General features: G+C 43.1%; 1 protein-coding gene across 1 annotated transcript; it reads left to right on the forward strand.

The window, feature by feature from the left end:
* Nucleotides 1-4: 4 nt before the first annotated feature.
* Nucleotides 5-24638, forward strand: LOC146008103 (delayed-rectifier potassium channel regulatory subunit KCNS1-like). Its single transcript, XM_083147038.1, has 4 exons — nt 5-622; nt 11888-12000; nt 12095-13081; nt 21796-24638. Exons 3-4 carry the CDS (start codon nt 12116-12118, stop codon nt 22183-22185), a joined length of 1356 nt encoding a protein of 451 aa, XP_083003164.1. The 5' UTR covers nt 5-622; nt 11888-12000; nt 12095-12115; the 3' UTR covers nt 22186-24638.
* Nucleotides 24639-25438: the final 800 nt, after the last annotated feature.

Genomic DNA, 25438 nt, shown 5'->3' on the forward strand with positions numbered 1-25438 from the left:
AAGACTCACCAGTTAAACCAACCATTGATAAATTCCCCCCTCCCATTCTCACATGGACAGAAATAAGAGTATTGACATCTTGTAGTGTGATTTTTCTGTGAGGATGGATGTCCTGCACAAACCTGGGATGACATGTACCACTAGCAAGCAGGGTTTTCCCTCAGTGCAGAATAAATTGCATTCAGTTAGGATATTTGGCTATGAAGAGTGCTGCCTGCTCTTCTACCAATCAAGAGGTTAACAGCTCAGACTTGTTTAAATTTACAACGTAACAATCCAGAGTTGATGCTGCCTGGAAGTGCATGTACAGTACATCAATATTTAAGTAACTAGATCTAACTACAAACCCAAGGAAGATGAGAGGAGATTCACATAACAAAAGCACTGCTACGTTGGCCTTTAATACATGATTTCCAAATCTTTTTTTTTTTTTTTTTTTTTGCAAAAGGTCATATCCATTCACTCTTACAGCTGTGGGCTCTTTACAGACGGTAATTAAATCCTAATATTTACTTTATTTTTAAGCTGGATTTAGTAAATATTTCTTACAATTTTTGGATTCTCTTTGACGTTCCATGAAGAAAACGGTTAAGAGGGGGACATATGTGGACGCTATGTATGGGTAAGTTGAAAAACAATCTGTTTTGTCGTTTGTTGACCAAATTCCAGGTCAATCAACTGTGTGTACAGTGATTGTGCCTTAATGAGCATAAAGTTAGTTGTCATCCTGTTTGTATTATACAGATGGATATTTAGACCTCTAGGAACTTACCTTTGTTTAGTAAAGTACTGGAACATTTGAAATGGATGTTATAACATTTAGAATAATGTGTTTTGTATAAGGATAAACAGATGTTGGGTTTGATGTCTCCTAAATGCATTCTAGTCTGTGTAGTGACAGCCACAAGATGTGTGTGTGCAGAATCAGCACTTACATAACATACACACATTTATACAGTATGTGTATGCATACCACTGCACAGGGAGATTATACAATGCTTTGTTCTATATATTATTTTCTATCTGTTGCCACAAACAGGCTGCCTTTTTGTTTTTTCACAGTCTGCTTCTACCTTTACCACATTTTCTAAGTGTAATGACTGGATTATTTGTTGCTTAAAATACTATCCACTCCTGTCATTGTAGTTGCAAGTAAAAAGAAAATCATACAGCTTTATTATTCACATTATAAAATAATTAATAATAGGGTAGTAGTGGCTTTTGTGAGTTGACTAATCAGTTTGTGAGCACATCATTTGTTACGGAGTAATGGAGGGTCCAGAGGGGATGTCATTGAGAAAGAGTGGTAATCAAACTGTGTAACACAATATTTAAATACAAATATTGGAGCGTGTCTGGTTTACCAACTAATATACCGAAAATGCTAGTTGTATTTTGCCTACCTTATATTGTCAGCAAGTTCCTTGCTGAATCATCTACAAAAAGCTGATATGATTAAAACAACTACTTAGGTGGGGAATAGATTTCCTCTTTGCACAGTGCAAAAGTCACAACATGTCAAGTTAGCTATATATTTATATATATATATATATATATATATATATATATATATATATATATATATATGGCAGTCAGTTGGACTTAAGAACATACAGTAATTATGCCCCAATAAATATTACTGCCATTGTCTTTTTTATGTCTTTCAGACACATTTTATAACCGTGTTCCACGTTGTAAAGCACAACAGATTATGCTAATGCTATATAAACATATTAATAATAGTAAAAAATATTCTTATGCTTTATCGTTTCAGCTTTTTGTACTGTATCAGCATCACTTTAGTCTGAAAAGTATGGGTAGCACTAAAGTTCTTTGGGATGGATGGGATTGTATGTCAAACTTTTGAAAACAAATGTGACTATAGGAAGCAGTGTGTTTTACTTTAATATGTTATATATGAAATATTGAGTTTGCCGTTTAATTGGATATTAAATATACATAAAGGAAATCATTGAGCTATAGTTAAGGAAGCTATGTGTGTATTAATGTTATATTTACAATGCCAGATATGTATGTAGTTTTAGAGGGCATTTTCTACCTTTTTTATTGCCATATGTATTTTATTGAATTCATTTATTTTAAATTCTTTCATTAATCAAATAACCTTTTCAGACTTCTGTTGGCATATGTAAAAGCATTCAAGTTCGCCATAGATGGGGATGCATGCTGAACTTGGACATTTTTTTAAAGATGCAATAATTTGTAAGAGAAATACACAGATAAAGCAGCGCTTGTCTACAATGAAAACATACTCACAGCAATTGATGAAAAAAACACATTTATATAATAAATAATTAAAACATATACACGATTTTTACAATAAAGATTAAAAATGCATATATGAAATATTGATTGATATGCTCACTCCCAGGATTGGATACACCAAGGTGTTGGTAGTTCAATGGAAAAAGGATTGAAGGTAAGTGCACTTTACCAAAGGACTAGATGGTGGATCACTGTTCCCATATGTTGAATGGTTGGAATAGCACAAGTCCTCTCGATTAACACGGTGTCCTAGATTGGTGCCGCTGGAGGAATCTGTGAAGGGACCAGATTGCTCAAGACCCCAACTTGGCCCGGATGTCCTCACTGGTGCCGCGGTGTCCCCCCATATACCAGGACTCTCATATTGTCTGCCACATCGCCCGGTCTATCTCCTCCAGTGGTATATTGGGGGACACCGCGTCACCAGTGAGGACATCCGGGCCGAGTTGGGGTCTTGAGCAATCTGGTCCCTTCACAGATTCCTCCAGCGGCACCAATCTAGGACACCATGTTAATTGAGAGGACCTGTGCTATTCCAACCCTTCAACATATGGGAACAGTGATCCACCATCTAGTCCTTTGGTAAAGTAAGTGCAGTTACCTTCAATCCTTTTTCCATTGAGCTACCAACACCTTGGTGTATCTAATTCTGGGAGTGAGCATATCAATCAGTATTTCATATATGCATTTTTAAGCTTTAATTATTTCTTATATAAATGTGTTTTTTACATCAATTGTTGTGAATATGTTTTCATTGTAGACAAGCGCTGCTTTATCTGTGTATTTGTCTTTGCTTTACATCATAGGGATTGTCTGCCCCTATACCCAGCAGCAGCTTTTGAGAAACAACTCAAATCACAGGCGCCTTTTTATCTTTTTCTTTAATAGATTAAGATCCTTCTCCTTGCAATAATTTATAAGGCCTGGTTTTGCCTTGTAATTGATTGCTCCTTAAAAAAAAGTGTGAGTTCATCCAGCATCCTGGATCCGGTCCTGTTGAGATCTCCGCATGCAGCACAGTGCATAGTGGGACTGATTCTGGTTCTTTCGCAAAATCGAATTCTCTTTCTAATGGACAAAACCATGTGCATTGCAGATGGGGCGGATGTAACATGTGCAGAGAGAGTTACATTTGAGTGTTATTTTGTTTCTGTGCAGAATAAATGCTGGCTGCTTTATTTATTTTATGTAGGGATGGAGTTCTCCTGGGGGAACTGCTGCAGTGGCAGGGGGAGGGCAGCGGTCTCCAGCCAGCTGGTGGTGGTTGTGGCGGGGGGCGGTTAGCTCATAGTGGCGAGCAACGAGTCTCAGACAATCAACGGTCGGCCAGTCATTTCAAAATATTCAGCAGGTACATCCCGCCGCCCGGCAAAATGCCGCTACAAGTTCCAGCCTTCCAGCCGCCTCCTCTTGGATGGACCCCGCTGCCTGCCACTACTATGCCCCCCTGCCACCACCACCAGCTGGCTGGACCCTGCTGCCCGCCCCCCGCTGCACGGGAAGGAAGTCCCAGGTAGGGTGGTCGGACGGGCGGCAGGTCCGACTACCTGCTCGTGTGCAATGCACATGGGACCGCGCATCTGACCTGAGGGAACATCAATCTGAGCCAATGTGGGCTGATTTCACGGCCCAATTCATCGCAATTGCCTGAAATTGGCCCAAATCGGCTTGGTGTGTGGGCACCTTAACTTTCTCTGCACATGTTACATCTGCCCCACCTGCAGTGAACATGGTTTTGACCATTAGAGAGAGAATTTGCTTTTGCAAGTGAACCAGAATCAGGACCAGTAAGTTTTCCGATGTGTTTATGTTGAGTGCCGACAATAAATCTGAAGGATTACTGATAGAAAATAAGGGACACTAGTTTGTGTGTGCACCCCGGGCTGAAATTTGCCAGTCCTAGGTGATATCCCCAGATTCTATGTAGTCTTTTGCTTTGGACCATCACCTAGCCATAATGGGGTATACACAGGGGGTGATTTTTGTCTATTTTCTAAGCTCTCTGTCTAAATCACTTAGAAATTAAGCACAGCGGCATTCTTGGACGGCATGGCTGCTCACCACTTCAATACTTGGAAACTGGCAGGTATCACCTCAGTAGAGTCGTTAACAATGAAAGAGGAGAGGCATCCTTTACGCTTCTCCGAACTATCAGCTCAATATACTACGGTCAGCCCATACCCGTTAGTATTTGTACAGGCTAGATTTTATGTATCGCATGTTCTCAATCATTTTGCAGATGCTGACTGGACTAATACTCTGGATACCATGTTGTCTTACTCAGTTCCAACCTCCAAAGCTATATCCATACACTATACCTACCTAAGAAAAATCATTGATCATTCTACAAGAAAAGGGGGAATGTCTACTTGGCTAACCCACTTTCCCTCATTAGACATATCACAACTGCAAAAAGGTCTTCTTTACTCCCGACAGACCCTCAAGGCCAGCATGTACACACAACTTCTTCTCAATATATACCATAACTCATACCTATCTCCTATTAGAAGGTACCACATAGGAACTTCTAATGCTCATACTTGCCCAAAATGCCACATGGAAAACGCAGACAACTTCCACTGTCTATGGGCTTGCCCAATGATACGCTATTTTTGGCTTTTAGTAAAACGCTACGCGGAGGCCAAATTAATTACATTTGTCCCTATGAACCCAGAGTGGGCATTTCCAGGCATATTTGATCCGGATCTGCGCCTGATGAAAGAAAGCAAAAAACTTTTACTGGCCTTGAGTGCTGCGGGAAGAAAGACTATCCTTCAAAGTTGGATTGATCATACACCCCCACAATTCCCCTTATTTTTAGCAAAACTTTACTTCTTATTCAGAATGGATTGGATAGAAGCTGTTGTAGATAGAAACAAATATGTAGAGAGGTTTTTCCTTCTGTGGGACTCCTACATACCCACCTTACCGCTTAATACAAGAAAAATGATACATACTAGTTTGAAATCGACCACATGGTACCTCACTAGGATGGCTGCCCGCCCAAGACCCCCCTGTCCCTCTTGAATGATACTTGACTACAGCATATAACGGATATGTTACCAAGACTGTTTATATAAAGTGTAAGACGGTTGGATTCATGACACCAGACTTCTGTACACTGCTCAAATAATTTATTATATATCAAATACTCTACAATGTTTACTGGATATTACCTTTTGTATGTATACAATGTCTCAATAAAAAAGTTTATTTAAAAAAAAAAAAAAAGAAATTAAGCACAAATCGCTCCATGTGTACACCTCATAGCGATGGCGATGCACGGCTCAGAACTTTAGCACATGCAGGCAAAAATCTAGTTAGATCGTCTAGCAAGTGCATACAAAGCATTGGTTAGCACAGATCGTTTAGCACACATAGCAATGTGTGTATACGTCTATTCATTACATAAATTACTGACATATTTGGGTGACAAATGTTGCCTGAAAGAAGTTAGTCCACCCAGACTAACTTCTTTCAGGCAACATTTGGCTGTAGACTTGGGTTGAGGACTGATGTTTTATGGTGGGATCCCATGGTGTGCTTAGGCATTTGCCAGATATCAGCAGCTCCAGTTGCATATTGTTCACAGAGATTATTTGATTAAGGCCTGTACTTAGTGCTTATTACTAACACTTGTACTTAGGATTCCTACAGTAATTTCATAGGAACTGGAGTGCGAGGGTAGGATTGAGACTTGAATACCTTTGTTTAACCCCTATATATTTTTGGTTTAGGCCTGGACAATTTATGAAAATCCTATTTACAGAATTATGTTAATAATCTTTCTGAGTTAGCTAGGACAGTGGTTCCCAAGGGATGCGGTCAGTTTCCTGGCGGTCGGAAGACCGGCGGTCAAAATCCCGACCATCGAAATCCCGGCACTTTGTCCCTCTGTGGGTGTCCACGACACCCATAGAGGGAGAATAAATTAGTGTGCCAAGCGTAGCGAGGCACTAGGCCCACAAACGGGGGCGATCCACGTCCCACCCTGTCGGGATTTCGGCTGTCGGGATTCCGGCGTCTGTATTTTGACCGCCGCGATTCCATACCGAATCCATTCCCAAACTATGTGTCTAAGCGGTACTTGTGGAGTATCACGGCTCCCACGATGGGCATTGTATGCCAAAAAATCGCATCGCATCGCATTCGATCGCATCACATGCGATTTGATCGCATGCGATCGCATACGATTTTGCACTGAAAAGCATCCAAATGCATTGGAATTAGTATCAAACATGTTCAATGGCCCCTAACTGGCATTTTTGAGGCTGTACCACCCCCACTATCAACGCGAACCCGAAGCGTGGCGAGCGCAGCGAGCCCGCGAGGGGCGGCGGTACGCGTCCTACGACCTTTTCATACCCCCACTATCCACGTCGGCGTGGAGTTGAGAATAGAAAGTGTGGCGAGCGCAGCGAGCCACCGAGACCGAAGCGTGGCGAGTGGACGCGGATACCTTCACAGGTATACGCGTCCCCTCACGGGCTTCACAGGTGTCCGTGTCCCCTCGCGGGGCACGCTGCGCTCGCCACGCTTCGGGCTCGGTGGCTCGCTGCGCTCGCCACACTTTCTATTCTCAACTCCATGCCGACGTGGATAGTGGGGGTATGAAAAGGTCGTAGGACGCGTACCGCCGCCCCTCGCGGGCTCGCTGCGCTCGCCACGCTTCGGGTTCGCGTTGATAGTGGGGGTGGTACAGCCTCAAAAATGCCAGTTGGGGGCCATTGAACATGTTTAATACTAATTCCAATGCATTTGGATGCTTTTCAGTGCAAAATCGTATGCAATCGCATACGATCAAATCGCATGCGATGCGATCGCATGCGATGCGATTGCATACGATTTTGTCAAAAATCGGCCAAAATCGGTAAAAATCGTATCGCATCGCATGCCACTATATATGGCATGCGATGGGAGCCGTGATACTCCACAAGTACCGTCTAAGCTCCCTCGGGTGCCACCAGCCTCTAGCAGTGGTGTGAAAGGTTGGTGACCCAGAACCAAATCCAATTATTTATAGTCAAAGTGGCGGATGGCTGCCAATAATAACAAACGTGTACAATCAGAACAGACATTAAAGACTGATACAACTTACTTAATTTTTTTTTTTTTTCTCCAAATTCATGAATAAAAAAACATTTATTCTAGTAGTGATGTAAAAAACATGCCGGAACGCTAGGTATTCAAAAAAATTGTGAACCACTGTGCTAGGATATGTGTGAAACCCAGGCAGTACTGGGTATGAGAGTGGAGGAAAGAAAAGTAACAGCAGGCCATCTCGTGACAAACAGCAAGCAGTTTATTCAAAGTTCAGACAGGGTTATCACGGCTATCACATCTTTTTCCCTTGCTTTTCTCTCTCACGGCACAATATTTGTACAGATCAGGTTAGCATTTCCTTTCATTCACTGACATGGCAACAGCAGTGGCGTAACTATAGTCCCGCAGCCCCCGCGGTGGCGGGGAGGCGCTAGGCAGGTGTGGGCGCCTGGGGGGTCTGCGGGACTATAGTTACCACCTGGTCCCGGCTCCCGACTCCTGCCCTCCCCCTCCTTACCCCATTGCCGCCGGCGCCGCTGCCTCTAACCCGACACGCAGATCTGTGTCGGGTGACGGGCGGTCCCCGGCTCCGGCTGCAGTGCTAATATAATAAGAGACACTGGGAAAATGGCTGCCCCCATAATGCTGTATGGGGGCAGCCATTTTCCGAGTGTCTGTTATTATATTAGCACTGCAGCCGGAGCCGGGGACCGCCTGTCACCCGACACAGATCTGCGTGTCGGGTTAGCGGCAGAAGCGCCGGCGGCAATGGGGACGGGTAAGGAGGGGGTTAATATTTTTGGGGGGGGGGGGCGCCTGAAATGTCCAGCGGGGGGGCGCTTCTCTGGGCAACAGCAGCATAAACAATGATGAGACAGCATTACAACACATACCCGAGCATACCTTTCTCAAACTCCCCTTCTACCCTTACAGGGGCGGATTGGCCCGCCGGGAAACCGGGCCATTTCTCGGTGGGCCGGCCCAAAAGTCCTTAAAAACGGGTGGGCTGCGCTCCCTCCTGGGCTGGCTGGGCTGCGGCACTTTGCCCACATCCAAAATGGCGCGGGAGGGCTGCTGTGCATGTGCGACAGGGCACAGCACCTCCCATGGGCCTTCAAGCTCCCGCTCCCCATTCTGGAGCCATCAGAAAGGAGCAGATGAACCCCCACATTACAAACACCACCGCCGCCCCCCCCCCCGCATTACATAAGTGGCCGCCAATCCCCCCGCCCCGCATTACACACGCCAACGCCAGCACCCCGCGCATTACATACACACCGCCGTCTACCTCCCCCCAATTATATACGCCACCTACCCAAATTACATACGCCGCCTCCACCTGTTTTTATTTAAGTACCATAAATGTTACTTTACAAAGTGTAAAATCTGTGAACTATTAGAACCATGTACCAAATGTATAGTGTTCCAAAAGACCTCATTTCAATTGCTACTATAAACATCCGAGGTGCGCAGGAAGACCAAGGCCTGAAGCCACCTCCTTTTCCCTCCAGTCCATTTCTATCCAATATAATTTATTTATTTATTAACAGTTTCTTATATAGCGCACACATATTCTGCAGCGCTTTACATCGTATAGTTGAACATTTACAGTCCCTGCCCCAGTGGAGCTTACAATCTATATTCCCTGCCACATGTACTCGCACACTTATTCATTCTAGGGTTAATTTTGTTGGAAGCCTATTAATATACCAGTATATTTTTGGATTGTGGGTGGAAACCGGAGTACCCGGAGTAAACCCAAGCAAGAATGTGGAGAATATACAAACTCCGCACAGTTAGAGCCATGGTGGGAATCAACCCATGACCTCAGTGCTGTGAGGCAGTAATGCTAACCATTACACCATCTCCAACCAATCCATTTGATATAAATGAAACCAAGGTGGGGGTTAGGGACAATCCATGATTGTAGGACCGTTTTACGACCTGCCGTGATTATAGCGATAAGCAATTTCTTACAACCCTTTGCGATTTTTTTAATTACCAGAAAAAATGCCAAAAAGAGCCCATTCTGCATTAAAAGGGAGGTAATTATTCAGATGTTCAGTAACATAAGCCCTAACTTGCAACCAAAACCTACAAAGCAGTGGACAAGTCCAAAACCAGTGGAGTAAATCAGCTTTTGGAGTGGGACATTGTCTCATCAGAATATGTCATTCCCGATAAATGTTGTCTGTTAGTTGAATTCTCTATGAGCAATATTCAGGAACCTTTCGTAAGACTGTGCAGAGGGCAAAAATCTGCATTAAATACGGATTGAGGCAATATCTCTCAGGCGAGAGTTGGAAAATCCAATAACTATTGTTTCATACTTGATTACATATAAGAGTGATCTATTTGAGAGTTAAATATACGATATTGCAACATTCCATCCAAAGTATTTGCCAAATCTGATTTGGATAATTCCCCTTGTGTAGTGATAACATAATGTTGCATTTGAAGAAATGCCAACGACTATTCTCTAGAGAACTGCATGACCTTGCCTTGCCTGTAGAAATGTCATAGGTTTTCCACTCACATGATCTACAAGACGTTATTTTCTTTTGTTCTTTCTTTTTGTCATGCTACAATGAAGTGTTTAGCACACATAACTACATACTGTAAGCATGAATGTGGCCACACACAGCACAATCTTAGAACATTAACAATTGCTGAAAACCTCTGATCCATAGCGAAGAGCTTCATGGCATAAATAGACCCTAGCATTATATGGTACTTGTGTAATATCTGGGCATCCGATTTTTTAATTGCATGCCTTAACTTAAGGCATGCAATCAGATGCGATGGGACCCTATTTTATCGGTCGGAAAAATCGGCCGCATCGCATGCGACCAAATCGCATGCGATCGACCCGTTTTTTACATTGGATCCAATGTTAAATGGTCCCTGAGACCCGATTTTACATTGGGTCCAATGTTAAATGCCCCCCAGACCCCATTTTTAATTGTATAACGACCCTTTTCATACCCCCACTATCCACGTTGGCGTGGAGTTGATTTTATATAGTGTGGCGAGCGCAGCGAGCCACCGAGCCCGAAGCGTGTTGAGGGGACGCGACATACGAGCCCGAAGCGTGGCGAGGGGACACAGATTACTTAACATGTATTCCGCGTCCGCTCGCCACGCTTCGGGCTCGTATTCCGCGTCCGCTCGCCATGCTTTGGGCTCGGTGGCTCGCTGCGCTCGCCACATTATATAACATAAACTCCATGCCAACGTGGATAGTGGGGGTATAAAAAGAGTGGGTATACAATTAAAAATGGGGTCTGGGGGGCATTTAACATTAAACATAAAAGAAAGTAGTACTGTTCCAACTGAAGTACATCGAACGTTCCAATCATACTACAGGAAAATTGAGACCCTCAAACTGGACAAATTCACTTTAGTACTAATTTGAACTATAATATCTCTAATCTTAATTACAGTATCTTTCCTTCATACCCGTAAGCATAACTACTAGTATAAATATGGTACGCAAATATTATTGCAGTCCGGGCCGGCCCAAGCCTAATTTCTTTGGTAAGCAAACATAGATTTTAGCACCCCTCAATGTGGGGTGCTACAATGTGGGAGGAGTATCAATTGACACATAAAAATAAGGTCAGTGCGTGCGCATCAATAATTTAGGATGTGGCCACATAATAGTACCAATTTAGATTACACCACACAGTAGTGCCACTTAGACACACTGTCCCGGCTAGAGCCCCTTAGATACACTGCATCAGGATTATACACACCATAATGCCCATTACACATTGTGTCACACATCGTAATGCCCATTACACATTGTGTCACACACCGTGATGCCCATTGCACATTATGCCACAACCCGTGATATTATGCCACATAAGTGCAGTTTACCTACATGCTCATTGCTATGGGTTTTTTTGCTCAATGTCAGGGGTTACATGCTCGATGCCAGGGGCTTAATGCTTGATGCCAAGAGCTTCATGCTCAATGTCAAGGGGAGCTTCATGTTTGATGCTACATGGGAGTTAAATGCTCGTTGCCATAGGGAAGTTAGGTGCACATTGTCACAGGGGAGTTAAATGCTCATTGCCAAGGGAGAGTTCAATTCTTGTGAGCGAGGACAGCCAGATTGGAACGGCGAGCTCTGAGTGTCTGACAAGCTGGCATGAGATTTGAAATAGCTGGGGACCTGCTTTGAATACAGCTGGGCTGCCCACTGCTCTCTGCCTGGCTGTCAACTCTTTCTTCTCGGATGGTGGCTGTCCTCTTTACTGTAAGCGGCAGCAAACAGTAAGGTGCCATGGTAATCAGGGCACTGACAGCAATGAAGAAGACACTGTCAGCTCCCTTCTTTCTATGGCACTTTACTTAGCTGCATAGTCCGCGTAATGGGTGTGCAAGGCCTGATTGCTGTTAAACTCTAAACATTTCCCGACTACATATACTTTGCCACCTCTTTAGTGTTTGATTGTTGAGTCATAGTTAATGTAACTATGTAGTTATGTAGCAAACAAAGCAGTACCAGCCCCACTTCTTAGCATGTCTTAATCAGTTCAATTCTCTTCCACAGGGTTCCATAGAGTTATATTGAATAAGACTGAACAGTCTGTAACACTTTGTTGTGAGCTTGTGCAGCATTGCAAGAAATGAGCCAATCTGAAAAGTGATCTATGTCCAGTACAGGTAGGTTTTAAGGGCTCCCAACATATGTACAGTGTACTACTTTCTGTTTTATATTCTAATATTTTATGTTATCCTTTTTTTTTTCTTTAAACAGGCAGTGTGATAACTTGCCGTCATGGTCCATAAAAGCAAAACATTTTGGGTTGGCAGTTTCAAGGATCATGCTATCAATATAAATGTTGGGGGACTGAAGAAGCGAATAAGTTCTATTACACTATCGCATTTCCCAGACACAAGGCTAGGTCGATTGCTTTTTTGTGACTCTGAAGAATCCATTCTACAAATCTGTGATGACTATGACTTGGTGTCGAAGGAGTTTTATTTTGACCGAAATCCAGGCCTGTTCCCATATGTCCTGTATTTTTATGAGACTGGGAAACTGCACATGATGGATGACTTATGTGCCTTTTCGTTCTCCCAAGAAATAGAGTATTGGGGCATCAGTGAGTTTTTTCTAGACTCCTGCTGCAGCTATCGATACCATGAACGTAAATTAGAGAGCAGACGTCGTAATTGGGATGAAGAGAGTGAAGTGAGCAGCGTAGACATGTCTGTCGATGAAATTTCTGACTTTAATCATGACCTAATGCGCTTTAACTCATTAAAATGTGGTAACTTGCGCAAACGACTGTGGCTGACTATGGAAAATCCTGGCTATTCAATACCAAGCAAGATTTTTAGTTTTATTTCTATCTGTGTAGTCCTTCTCTCAATATCCACAATGTGCATCAACAGCATGCCAGAATATCAGAATGTAGATGAGGATGATGTTCCCATCGATGACCCAATCCTCCACAATCTGGAATATTTTTGTATTTCTTGGTTTACTTTTGAGGTGTCCTCTAGGCTGCTTCTTGCTCCCAATCTCAAGAAGTTCTTCAAGCATCCCTTAAACTTGATTGACATTGTTTCTGTGTTACCCTTCTACTTTACTCTTTTGGTAGATGTGACCATTGGCAGCGATCATGAGTTGGGAAATGTAGGGAAGGTTGTTCAAGTCTTTCGGCTAATGAGGATATTTCGAGTCCTTAAATTGGCAAGGCATTCAACAGGACTTCGGTCACTTGGAGCTACGCTTAAGGTAAAATGAATGCCTTAAATACTTAACATACTGTATATTTGCTTACCTTCCATTTAGACACTAATTATAATCATAGACAGTTTAAACACCCACTGTCATAATTAGAAAAGTTTGCAAACTATTTACTAACTATATTGAAGAAAATATAGAGGGAGAGAAAGGATTCAATAGTAGACATTTTGAATATTTATTACATATAGTAACAAATTTCATAAAAACAGTATACATTTTAATATTCAATTCTTTTCAATCAAGAAGTTGGTGCTTGATGCATCTCAAACCGTAAGCGTTTTGTCTTATCGACTTCATCAGGGGTACAGTATATTCCAAGCAAATAAAATATTAAAATGAATGATTCCCTTTGTATGGGTTTTTCATCCAGATAATATCCAGGAAATTAGTGTAAAACTTCAGACAACTTTTATGCCTTAACGGATAACAATGTTGAACAAGGTAATGCCAGGACTGTGTTCCCAACTGTGTGTCGCCTCCAAAGCAGATCTGCTTTGGAGGCGACACACAGTTGGGAACACAGTTCTGTGTTAGACACAGTGCAAGCAAAGTAACAAAAAATAAGCTCCATCCGCATAAAGGGAGAGATTCTGAGTTGTATATGGAATGTTAATACAACTGCAAGCATCCTTTTCTGTCATTGTTTCTGTCTACACTGAGGCCGGGAATGGAAACATTATTGTGATTACAGCTGCCACTGCAGGGAGGAATGTCCAGAGTAGGGACGCCTTTCTTCCAGTGTTGAATAATTGTACCATTAATAGCAGTGAATCAACTTATTTCCACCATCAAGGTAGCTTATTGACCCCCAACAGCTGATGGTTGTCATTTTCCTCTGAGATTGCAGCGCAGAACTACTAGGCTGTCAGCAAGTAGTAGCCCTGTGATTTGGGTCATCTGCATCTTTCTTTTGGCTATGTGTGCACTGACTTGACAAACTGTCGGTGAGCTCTGCAGCACCACCCACTTATCTACTCATGTCTTGTCCCACCATCATGGGTGTGTTCTCTGTTTCCCAGCAGAGAAATGTATGGGATTTAGAGATGCGCAGCATGCATGCATGAAACACCTATAGCAGCTACCATCAATGGTATAACAATACACGGTGTCATGCCATTGGTGGTTCTTCTTATGTTTCCTATCAATGGCAACTATTGATTTATAACTCACCAATGGCCATCCCTAGTCTGGAGGAGAATGGGAGCTGATGCGCATATATAAATACATACTCGGTGAGATTCTGCACTCTCAGTTAAACAGTTTATCATCATCTTGGTGCTCCATGGAAGTCAGATTCCAATAATATCAGTAGACCGAAGAAGGGCACTCACCACACCACTTAAGTTTAGCAACGATTTATTCTTTCCATAGTAAGTCATATTACTATGGAAAGAATAAATTGTTGCTGAACTTATGTGGTGTGGTGGTTAATAAAAATGGTTAATAAAAATAGGTTGGCTTGACAATTTTCACACCTATTTTGACAAATTCCTGTCGCACTGAAAGGGGTAAGTGTGGTTGGTGAACGAGGCCCCTGGGGCAGCATGGATGGTAAAATGGTTAGCATTACTTTCTCACAGCCCTGAGCCCATGGGTTTGATTCTCACCATGGCCCTGAGTGGAGTTATATTCTCCCCATGTTTGGCTTTACTGCGGAATATGGAGGTTATTTTTATTGACTCGCTTGGATACAACTTCGCTCGGAGCGTGGGTTTTAGCCTACTGCGCATGCGTACCATTCGCAATGCGCATGTGCAGGTTCACTTAACCGTGCACGGACGTAACCCAGCGAACAGAAATACTCTGCCGAGCATGCTCAGACACAGTAGGCATAATGTGGGTGTATCATAGTGCATGCATCAAAACTGGGCGGTAACCGGGGCGTACTTATGGGTGGTGACAACAAGTGCTCGGCATCAGCCTCGCTCGAATCTCCGCGCGCTCGGGCCGTTACACATGAGAAACACTCGCATGAAAAAAGCAAGTCTCACGCCTCGCAGCCCAGCCACCTCAGCGGGCCCGCATTTCTCGGACAATCAACATGCACAATAGCTTTCTGCTGCACGCAATACACGCTCATGCAGCATAGATATTTCTCTCATTTATCAATTAACTAACTACATGGCAGCAACACAGGAAGCACACTTTTGGGTAATTTGGTAATGGTTTGAGCATTACTTCTGTGCGGATTCGTGCTGAGGCGTGTTAAACACCAGCAGAGCCTGTTCACTCAGCCGTCTGCCCGTTGGAAGTTCGAGCAGACAGGGTAAGATCCGTATGCACACAGTAACATACGCGCATTAGCACACCACTCCCCTTGGTGTGTTGTTTCAAACGAATGGCTTCGGTGGCCTTATAGGCGTGCCTTCACTCGCCGTGTGCGTAAGTGAGTAAGGGCCTATGTGTGCGCTATATAAATAACTGGTAGTAATAATGTATAAAATAAATTTCTCTTTGATCTGGATGGATCTTGCTTAGAAGAAAAATATGGTACGATAATTAAATGAATGTAATCAAGAAAACATAATTACATAGTTAAAAAAAGTCAGCAATAAATAATATATAGAAATAGAAGTTAATTACAACTTACACAGCCGTTCTCTTTAAATATGAACTTCATGAGATATATTAGAGATGCCCACTAAACAATCCAGCTCTAAATTAAACTTATAAAATAAAGATAAGCAAAGCTTTTATAGTGCTTTCAGCCTAACCAATGCAATGTGGGCAATTATTTTTTGGAGACATGCCCTTTCAAGTAAGAGAAAGCAGACACTTTAACACCACTCAAATGGTCCAGCGCACCTGGTGAGACATTCAGTAATAGCTTAATCCTGGGACTCTGGGAATTAAATCAGCAGAGTTCTGTTTGTCTTGGAATATACTATACATTACAGATCTGTATTTCTAGGTGGCTGCAACATTAGTAAATATTCGCTCATCCACTGTGTTCAGTAATGCAAGTGAATGAGTCAGGCCCAGAGACCATTAAAACACGCATACCCTGTTTGCAAGTGAGTGGTTTCAGCAATAATTGCCCCATATAATGCTCTGTGCTCACAGCAGTGTGGCTGGCATTTTAGGACCCAGAGATCAAGCCACTAAAATTACCACAGTCCTTGAGCAGGATGGGTACCTGATGTCCGCGCTGAGGATGCTGGTGGTCAGAGTACCGATAGCAGCATCCTGATGCACAGAATCCGGACACTTACTAGATAAGTATTCTAACCCTCTTCCACTAACCCTAACCCTCACACCTGCAGCCTAACCCCAGGGCCTTCTCAAGTGCATTGTAGACCCTGGGGCAAGCAATAAATTTAAGGCCCCTCCACACCCATTCCCAGGTGAAAATTGTGAACAAAACCTAATCATAACATGCCCCTCCTGTGGTCCTGTGCTATCTCTCTACTTCAGGCATGTCCAAACTATGGTCCTCCAGCTGTTGTGAAACTACAAGTCCCATCATGTTTTGCTATTGGGGAATGCTGAAATGATGGCAAGGCATGCTGGGATGTGTAGTATCACAACAGCTGGAGGGCCACAGTTCGGAAATGCCTGCTCTACTTGCTTCCAAACAGTGAATGGCTGTCAGCACTCTGGTGAATAGAGCCAGCTCTCCACATATCAGCATGCTGGTAACTACTGTATTTACCGTCTGGCTGCAGGCTGGGAAGCAGGAAGAGAATGCTACCTGATCGCTCTGTATGTGGGTGATTCAAAATCATGGTGACCAGGCAGAATTCTCTACTGGCTCCCAAGAAACTCAGGAGGCAGATTTCCAAAGCCAATCTCTCTAGTTTGAAGGCTCTTAGGCAATTGTCCATTGAGCCCATATGATAAGATGGCGCTGCCTAACCCTAATGTACCCCCTTTGTGCCTAAACTGAACCACCCTTCCTCATAGTCTAACGCTAACCAGTTTTTATTATTATTATTATTATTATTATTATTATTATTATTATTATTATTATTATTATTGTTATAAACTGCAGAGTCCATAAAGCTAGAGCTTTGCATTATGCCAAGCTCAGTAATCATATGTGAGAAGCACCTGCAAAGCCACGGTATCCAGGCTTTAGATAGACAATGACTAGGTCGACAGTCAAAAGGTCACGGGGTCAAAAGTTCGACATGGTCAAAAGGTAGACATTAAAAAGGATAACAAAGGTTGACACAAGTTTTTAAAGTTCATATGAGTTGTTCATGTTTTTTTTAAAGAAACCAACTTATTCATACTTTACCATCCACGTGGGCAGACAGTCACTGTGTCGAGCACAGCAAGGCACCGGGCCCAAAGCATGGCGAGCGGTACACTTATACATGTCTATGCCGAGTTATGTCAACATATACAACAATAGAAACATGAAAAACTCATGTCAACATGTGTCAACCTTTTTCATGTCAACCTTTTGACCCAGTTGGCCTTTTCACTGTCAACCGTTTGACCCTGTCGACTATTCGTTGTCGACCTTTTGATTCTAGACCTAGACAATGTAGATGTTAAATACCATAAGCCAAGGCTGCAAAGTGTACCTGAAAGTGAATTAATAATCACATCCCCACCAAAGCATGTATATCACTTGTATAGAGGTTAACACATAGGTTTACAACCTGTGGTATGCCAGCCACTGTGGAACTACACATCTCATAATTCCATGTCACAGTTTTTCTATTAGGACATGCTAAACTATGGCAGAGCATGCTTGGATGTATAGTTCCACAGCAGCTGGAGTGACACAGATTGTCTATGCTTAGGGCCTAATTCATGTTTGTAAGGAAGCAGCTGTGCAATTCTGTCTAATAGTCTGTGCCCAACAATGCTGTCACAAGTTCAAAATTACAGTGCTGTCCCTGCTCTGCACCCAAATACCGTAGCAGTAGCTTGTTAATCGTGCTGCGCTGACAGAGGACTACAAGTGACATCATATGACCTATTTTGCACTTGAGCAGACCCCAAGCATCGTACTTGTATGCAAACCATTGGGTTTGTGTACAAATATGGATCAGTCTCTTAGTCTAACTTAGTGATCCTGAAATTGTGGTCCATGGGTCCACAACTCCATGTTGCTTACTGTCAGCAGATTGCTTTGGTCTTTCAGCTAGTTAATCCGAAGAGTATAAAAAATAATTGAAATTGTCTGTTACTTCAGACCCCTCCTTTAACTGGCTTAGAGATCTAAGGAGCCATCAGGCAGCTCTGCCCCCACTCCAGTGCTCTACCTCTCCAGTGCTCTGCCCCCACTCCAGTGCTCTGCCTGGCCAATGCCAAGCTACTGCCACAAGTACTCCTTTCACTTTATCTCCAGGTTATCTCTTCCCCAGGCTTAATACATCTGCCCCAATGAATTGTATTTTCCAGTTATCTGCCCACTCATCTCTGTTATATGGATACACCCTGACCCATGATCAGGGCTGTCTTTTCGTATGGGCTTAATGGGCACTTGCCCAGGGGCCCCAGGTGATAGCTGAGGGTCCCCTTTTTCCAGGGATACCAGAATTTTTTAAATCGGCCCTGGGGAACTGGAGATATCCAACTTCAAAGCAGCAGTCCACATCTTAATTGCACTTCCCAGTCATATTTCTCATGTTCTCTCTGACTCTCAGCTCCCCTTTCTGTCGACACTAGATGCTTATCTCTATCATGCCCAGAACCAGAGATATCAGCCTTCCAGCAGCCGGTCCCTGCTCCAGCTCTAAATGTCTGGTGTACAGTTTTATATTTTTGTCAATGGATTGCTCTGGCTCTTGATCTGTGATCCCCAAGTCCCCAGCACTTCCTGAAAGTTGGGACTCTAGGTTTTTATACTATTGAAGGCTAAGAAATCTATTTCCAGATAATGGCAATATCTGCAGTCAAACAAGCTGCCCTTCCACCAGAAAATGACGAATATTAAGCCCACTCCATTATCCAACCCTCCTCTGCGTATAAAACACCCCCTACCTCCTTGAAATCATTTACAAGGGACCCTTTATTCAGCTCAGTGCCCCCTTCCACACGTTAGTGTTCTCCCTCCCACCACCTTTGCAGTAAAGGAGTAATTAGCAGATTACTGCTCCAGGTCCTACATGTTGAGTGGAAGATAGAGCACCCCCTGCCACCCGTGGGACATCAAAGCTGCTGCTGATAGCACCCCCCACCCCTAGGAGGGGAGAATGGGTAAGGGCCCCAGTGCATTGCTTTGCCCAGGGGCCCACACTGCAGTTAAGACGGCCCTGCCCATGATTACCCTGCACAATTTAGTATTGTCCGCAAAGATGGAGACTTTGCTTAGTAGTCCATCCTCTATATCAGCGGTGGCCAACCCGTGGCTCTCGAGCCGCATGCGGCTCTCCCCCTTCTAAAGTGCGGCTCCTGCTCGCACTGCTGCCTGACACGGCGCCCACCGTCCGTCCCCCATCACCCGCTGCCGGTTCCCGAATACCTTCTGAGGGTAGGAGAGCGCGCATCGCACATCTCTCCTATCCCTCACTGTGCATCCTTGTGACTTGGCCACCCGCCAATCACAGCTTGCGGGCCGGCAGCCAATCAGGAGCCGGCCCGCGAGATTTGATTGGTGGACGGCCCAGTCACAGGGAAGTGAGAGGGGAAGGAGATGCGCGGTGTGCTCTGCTCCCCTCGGCAACGTGACAGGACTGCAGGGGGACGCCAGACTGTCCTCTCCCCGCCCAGTGGCAGCAGCAGCAACAACGGTGCTTTGAGGTGCGCGCTCCCACGGCACCTCATCGCAGAGTACAAAAAGTATGTGCTTGCACATACTTTTTGTACTTAGTTTTCATCACATTGCATGCACAACGCATGCACAGGCAATGCAATGCAATGTGATCCGTGCTTGTTAAGCACGGAATGCACACCCGTATCGGGACATGTATGGGCGGCATCAGTACTGGTATACAATTTGAAAGTGCACCGTTTATAACCGCTCTTTGGCCCTTATTCTGATCTATGCGGCCGGAGCCGCATACGTTGCTCCGGCCGCACAAACCAATCCCCGCCTACAAGACGGATCGCCACGGCCGTCCGTACGCGGACGGCTGGCGATCCGCATGAAAATGGTGGGGCGTACGCCTCCACCATGGTGGGAGCTGCCCCCTGCATTCGATGGTCGACGACCATCGAAGGCAGGGCCGCACGCTCCCCCCGCTCACGCAAGCTTAGACCACACGGACAATCGTCCGTGTGAAAGCTTGTATGGGGGTGGAGAGCTGACATCCGGCGATGTCAGCTTTCCGCCCCCATCACTGGCGTCATAGCCTCATTACCATGCATACGCCCCGCGTTTGCATGGGAACGCCCATGAAACGCGGGGCGTATGCATAGGGAAATGAGGGTATTAAGCCCCTCACGCCCCTATACGCCCCCTTTGCGGCATATAAAATTTGTGTGCGGCGATTTCGCCTGCACATGCGCAGAGTGACCTCTGCGCATGTGCAGAGTGAAAACATCGGCGGTACGGCCGCACACGGGCCGTACCGCCTAGTTCAGAATAAGGGCCCTTGTGTAAGAAATTACATTAGCGGTCACTTTTGTTCTGTTTAATGCCTCCGTAATGCTACTGTGCAGGTGCGGTCTGCTGACCACACATGTGACGAACATTCTGCTGTAACTTGCTAGTGTCCTGTCAATTTTTTTTACTGTCTGACAGCGTCCCAGAGCTACATATTTTGATTTCCCTTGGTCTAACACATCCCTAATATAGCAGTCCAGCATGTAAATCATGTATAGAGGTCTAACATTCCTAGCTCAGCATTCAAGCAATTTACTATGTCACCTTCTCGGTCTCATTTCCAGTGGCATGTGATCTATTGGCCTGATTCAGAGATGTACACTAATGCCGACACTGCTGTGTCCTTGTATGCCAATACTCTACGAAAATATACAAATGTTGCAGTTACCTGAATTTGTATTGTCATCCACAGGTGGCTCTGCGTAGTCAAGTGACTGTGTACAGACACAGTATTGGCTACTCAGACAGGCCAATGGAACATGCTTATAAAATTCTTGTGACAGTCTTACTTATTTCTAATCCCATGCTACAGTACTTCCCCACCCCTCCATTGTCACCCAATAATTAGCCCTAACTGTCAATCAGACTGTGTCCTAATCATCTCTGAGGCATCGCCACCCACTGAGAGCACATGTACAGTAATAAAAACTTTGGCCAACTGAATATAGGTGCTCGGATGCACCTGGTGTATAGACATGTATTGGTGTGCCTTGTTGGAGACAATCTCTAAATACATGAAGCTGATTATTTATGGTATTTTTATTTCATATGTAGCTATTATGGATTTTCTTATGATAAATTTTTTTGGTATTATTATTCATAGTGGGGATTTTGTGATCATATCTGTGAGGGGTTATGGGGTATTTGAGATGGATCCTGGGGGTTTCAGGTTCCCCATCCTCACTCCATGACTGAAATGTGAATAAGGAGAAGCCCTGCACTTACCAACCTTCTGAGGGATGAGTACAAATCAATGGAGAGGACGTAGAACAGTACAGGATTGGTCGGAGTATTATGGAATTTTAGGGCCATTTTATTTAATAAATGTATCAGAAATGTTTTTAACTCAGTTGTAAATTGCTAACAAAATTGATCATACATTTGTGAACAGCTGAGAGTAATTTGCAGGCTTCTACAGAATTCCTAAATCAAAGCCCATTATCTGCTTCTACAGTTGTGTTTTCTTTCTATTTTATAGCATAGCTACAGAGAGGTGGGCATACTACTGCTTTACCTGGCGGTTGGTGTCTGTGTCTTTTCTGGAATGGCATACACTGCGGAGAAGGATGAAGACACAGGGTTCGACACAATACCTTCCTGTTGGTGGTGGGGAACTGTAAGCATGACCACTGTAGGCTACGGAGATGTTGTGCCTGCCACTGTAGCTGGGAAACTAGCGGCGTCTGGCTGTATCTTGGGTGGAATACTGGTTGTGGCATTGCCAATAACCATCATCTTTAACAAGTTTTCCCACTTTTACCGGAGACAGAAAGCTTTGGAATATGCAGTGAGGAACAGTGACAGGAAGCCATGCAAACAGCCTGATGTCGATTGTGAGAAGGAATCAGAGATCTCTGCAGAACTTTAAACAGGAAGCCAATGATTAAGGATAAAATATGCACGTCAATAATTGCACATATGTATACCGTACGACATGCTTGTTTTCCTCATTTGTTAACATTAAATTCTGAACGGAGTAACCCGGCAAAATATATACTGGTTATGCTGCTAATTCCATTACAAAGGCATAGATACAGTACATTCCTGAAGGTCATTTCTCATCCAACTTTCACTCATGTTACAGAAAGTAAAACTCAACCAGACAATATTTTATGCTGCCATATCCAAACATAAGGGTAGCTTCAGGTGTGCCACAAAGCATATAATACACATATACAAGATGCCACCACAACCCAGCAGTCCAAGTACAGCCAAACACCACATCCTACATAGCAAATGAAATCTTTTATTTCCCGCGATCCCCCTGAACTATGGCACAAGCAGTATTTTGTTATCATGTTCCCCTTAAATAAAGATAAAATCATATATGTTATGTAATCATTTATATTCTTAGGGGAAATGGTGATATTCTCATTAGGCACTTGTTTGGGGGTGTCAACTGGATTCTTGTGTTGATACTAATTGTAGTAATTGCTAAATATTTCCACTGTGCTGTACCATATGCCATCTTGAATTGGAATGTAAATGGGTAAGACATGCAAATAATGCTCCTGTAAGCTATCCTACTTTGTAGATATGTATGCATAATTAAAAATAGAACAATGCCATAGTGGCTATTTATTGTTATTAAATAATAAAATTAGGCATTTGGAGGGGGTAGGGGGCTGTGGTGCCCTCACCTCCAAATTTGTCCATGGTTCAAATTGAATTTGGTTGTTCCCAATAAACAGCTTTTCTGCATCTTTTGTGTATTGGTTTTATGGGCAATTCAATGGCAGGCCATTTTTGTTTTACATGAATTCCCATTTTCATCCGAAATTGAGCAAACTGGTATAAGTTCACAGATCCATTTGTTTTAGCAGCTGAAATCGCTAAAATGGGTCAGTTATCAGAATTTGTTTTTCCTGCCTCCAGGCATGTAAAAATAAATCTGTGTTAGTACCATTTATGAGGGACAATTGAATAACCCTAAATATGTGTTAGTACCGGCTATGAGGGACTATTGAATAACCCTAAATCTGTGTTGGTTCAGACTATAACGGACAATTGAATAACCCTAAATCTGTGTTGGTTCCGACTATAAGGGACAATTGAATAACCCTAAATCTGTGTAAGTACCAGCTATGAGGGACAATTAAATAATCCTAAATCGGTGTTGGTTCCGACTATGAGGGACAATTGAATAACTCCCATGAGATCAATTAGAGGCTTATTGAATTAACTCCTTAGAGTTAGTGTGGATAATATTCATTTTTACTAAGATCTATTATTCGATTACTGCTGACAGTTTAACAATAAATTAAATTTAGTAAAAACTGGTACATTTAACACACATATTTTACATACTTTATTTTACTGTTGCATTAGAAAATGGCATTGGGAGCAATTCTAATGACATACATTGCCAAGGTTGGACACTACATTGTTTCGGTTTTACTGTGTATTCCACTGAAAATGTATTAAAAATAGTCCAGCAGCTGTGAGAACTAAAGTGAGTGCTCTGAGAGTGTGATGTCGGCATGTAGGAAAATTGTGGACTGTTCTAAAGTAAGCGCAGAGATCTGTCTGATTTCATAACGGATCTCTAACGCCAGGTATAGGGCCAGCCTGGAGCCGATGCTCACTGGCACCGATGATAGCTACATTTAAAATGGATAGATATGCGCTGTGTGGCCACATAAATGTGCCAACTCTGAATATATATATATACACACACCAAGATCCAAATTCATATCCGAGCACAGAATGCCTCCACATCTGCGGCCTACTTCTGTGTTATTTGGAATTAGGTCACTGCCGCTGTAATTGAAAGAACAGATAATTGCAATAGCACAGGATCATATGCATGCTGCAGGTCTCATACATACATGGCTTGCTTGTCTAAAATTATCATTTCACCTTTCTTTGAATTCCTTCAGCAAAAGCTGCTCTTGACAGATATATATATATATATATATATATATATATATATATATATATGTGTCCTGTATCTCTATGACGAAGCTAGAAACCATGTTCATGAATTTATATCTAGAAGCAATACAAAGCAATGGGTCACAGGCTGCGATTTTTCAATGAATATAACAAGCCGTCATCATGCTTCTTACTCTCACACTGGTATATTAAATGCTTGGAATGCAATTAATTTTCAATATAGAACATACTGTACTTATATCCAGTAAAGTAGATCACTTTTCCATTTTACAATAGAGATGAAACACAGTTCTGGATTTATTTTAGACTAGCCGATATGCCCGGTTTGTGTAGACCTTCAATATTTTTAGTTTCCATTTCCTTCAACCCATCTTAATTTGCAGTTCATTTTCTAAACCTGGGCCCTTAGTCTGGTTCACTCGCAAAGGCAAAATCCTTCTCAAATGGACAAAACCATGTGCACTGCAGTGGAGCAGTTGTAACACGTGCAGAGAGAATTAGATTTGGGTGGGGTTTTACTTCAAAGTGAGATCTTTATTGCAGTGAAAAAAAAAGCAGTCAGTATTTTCCCTGCACAGAAACAAAATAACTTCCCCAAATATATTTCTCTCTGCACAAGTTACATCTGTCCCCCTGCAGAGCACATGGTTTTGTCCATTTGAGAAGGAATTTGCCTTTGCGAGAGAAAAGTTGATTCCTTGGAAAGGAAGGCATAACCATGGTCATATACATAGCATGGTTATGAAGTGTAGGCTGTTTTGTGGGTATTATTAGTAGTGATGAGAAATGTGGGTGCCTACAGTTGATAATTTGCTCTATGGCTTAGTACTTAGCTAAACTATTGACAGAAATGAATTACCCAGTGTGAGGCAAATATTTCATTTAACCCCTTCCTGACAGAGCCAGTTTTTGCCTTCCTGACAGAGCCCTTTTTTTCAAATCTGACATGTATCACTTAAGTGGGGATAACTTTTTTTTGCTTTTACTTATCCCAGTGATTTTGAGATTGTTTTCTCGTGACACATTGTACTTCAAGTTAGTGGTAAATTTGGGTCGATACAGTCTGTGTTTTTTTGTGAAAAATATCAAAATGTTGTAAAAAAATTGAAAATTTAGCAATTTGCAAAATGTTAAATTTTCTGCTTGTGAGACAAATAATCGGTACTTATGTAGTATCTGGGCTGCCGATTTCTAAATCGGGTACATCGCATCGCATCGCATGCGAC

This window comes from Crinia signifera, chromosome 6 (genome assembly GCF_055691185.1).
Source record: "Crinia signifera chromosome 6, ASM5569118v1, whole genome shotgun sequence".
Taxonomy (NCBI): domain Eukaryota; kingdom Metazoa; phylum Chordata; class Amphibia; order Anura; family Myobatrachidae; genus Crinia; species Crinia signifera.

Bases quoted from the DNA above. Each gene is read 5' to 3' on its own strand.
- LOC146008103 (XM_083147038.1), top strand. From the start codon at position 12,116: ATGGTCCATAAAAGCAAAACATTTTGGGTTGGCAGTTTCAAGGATCAT. The intron at 13,082-21,795 runs GTAAAATGAATG...TCTATTTTATAG, and splicing joins CACTTGGAGCTACGCTTAAG to CATAGCTACAGAGAGGTGGG.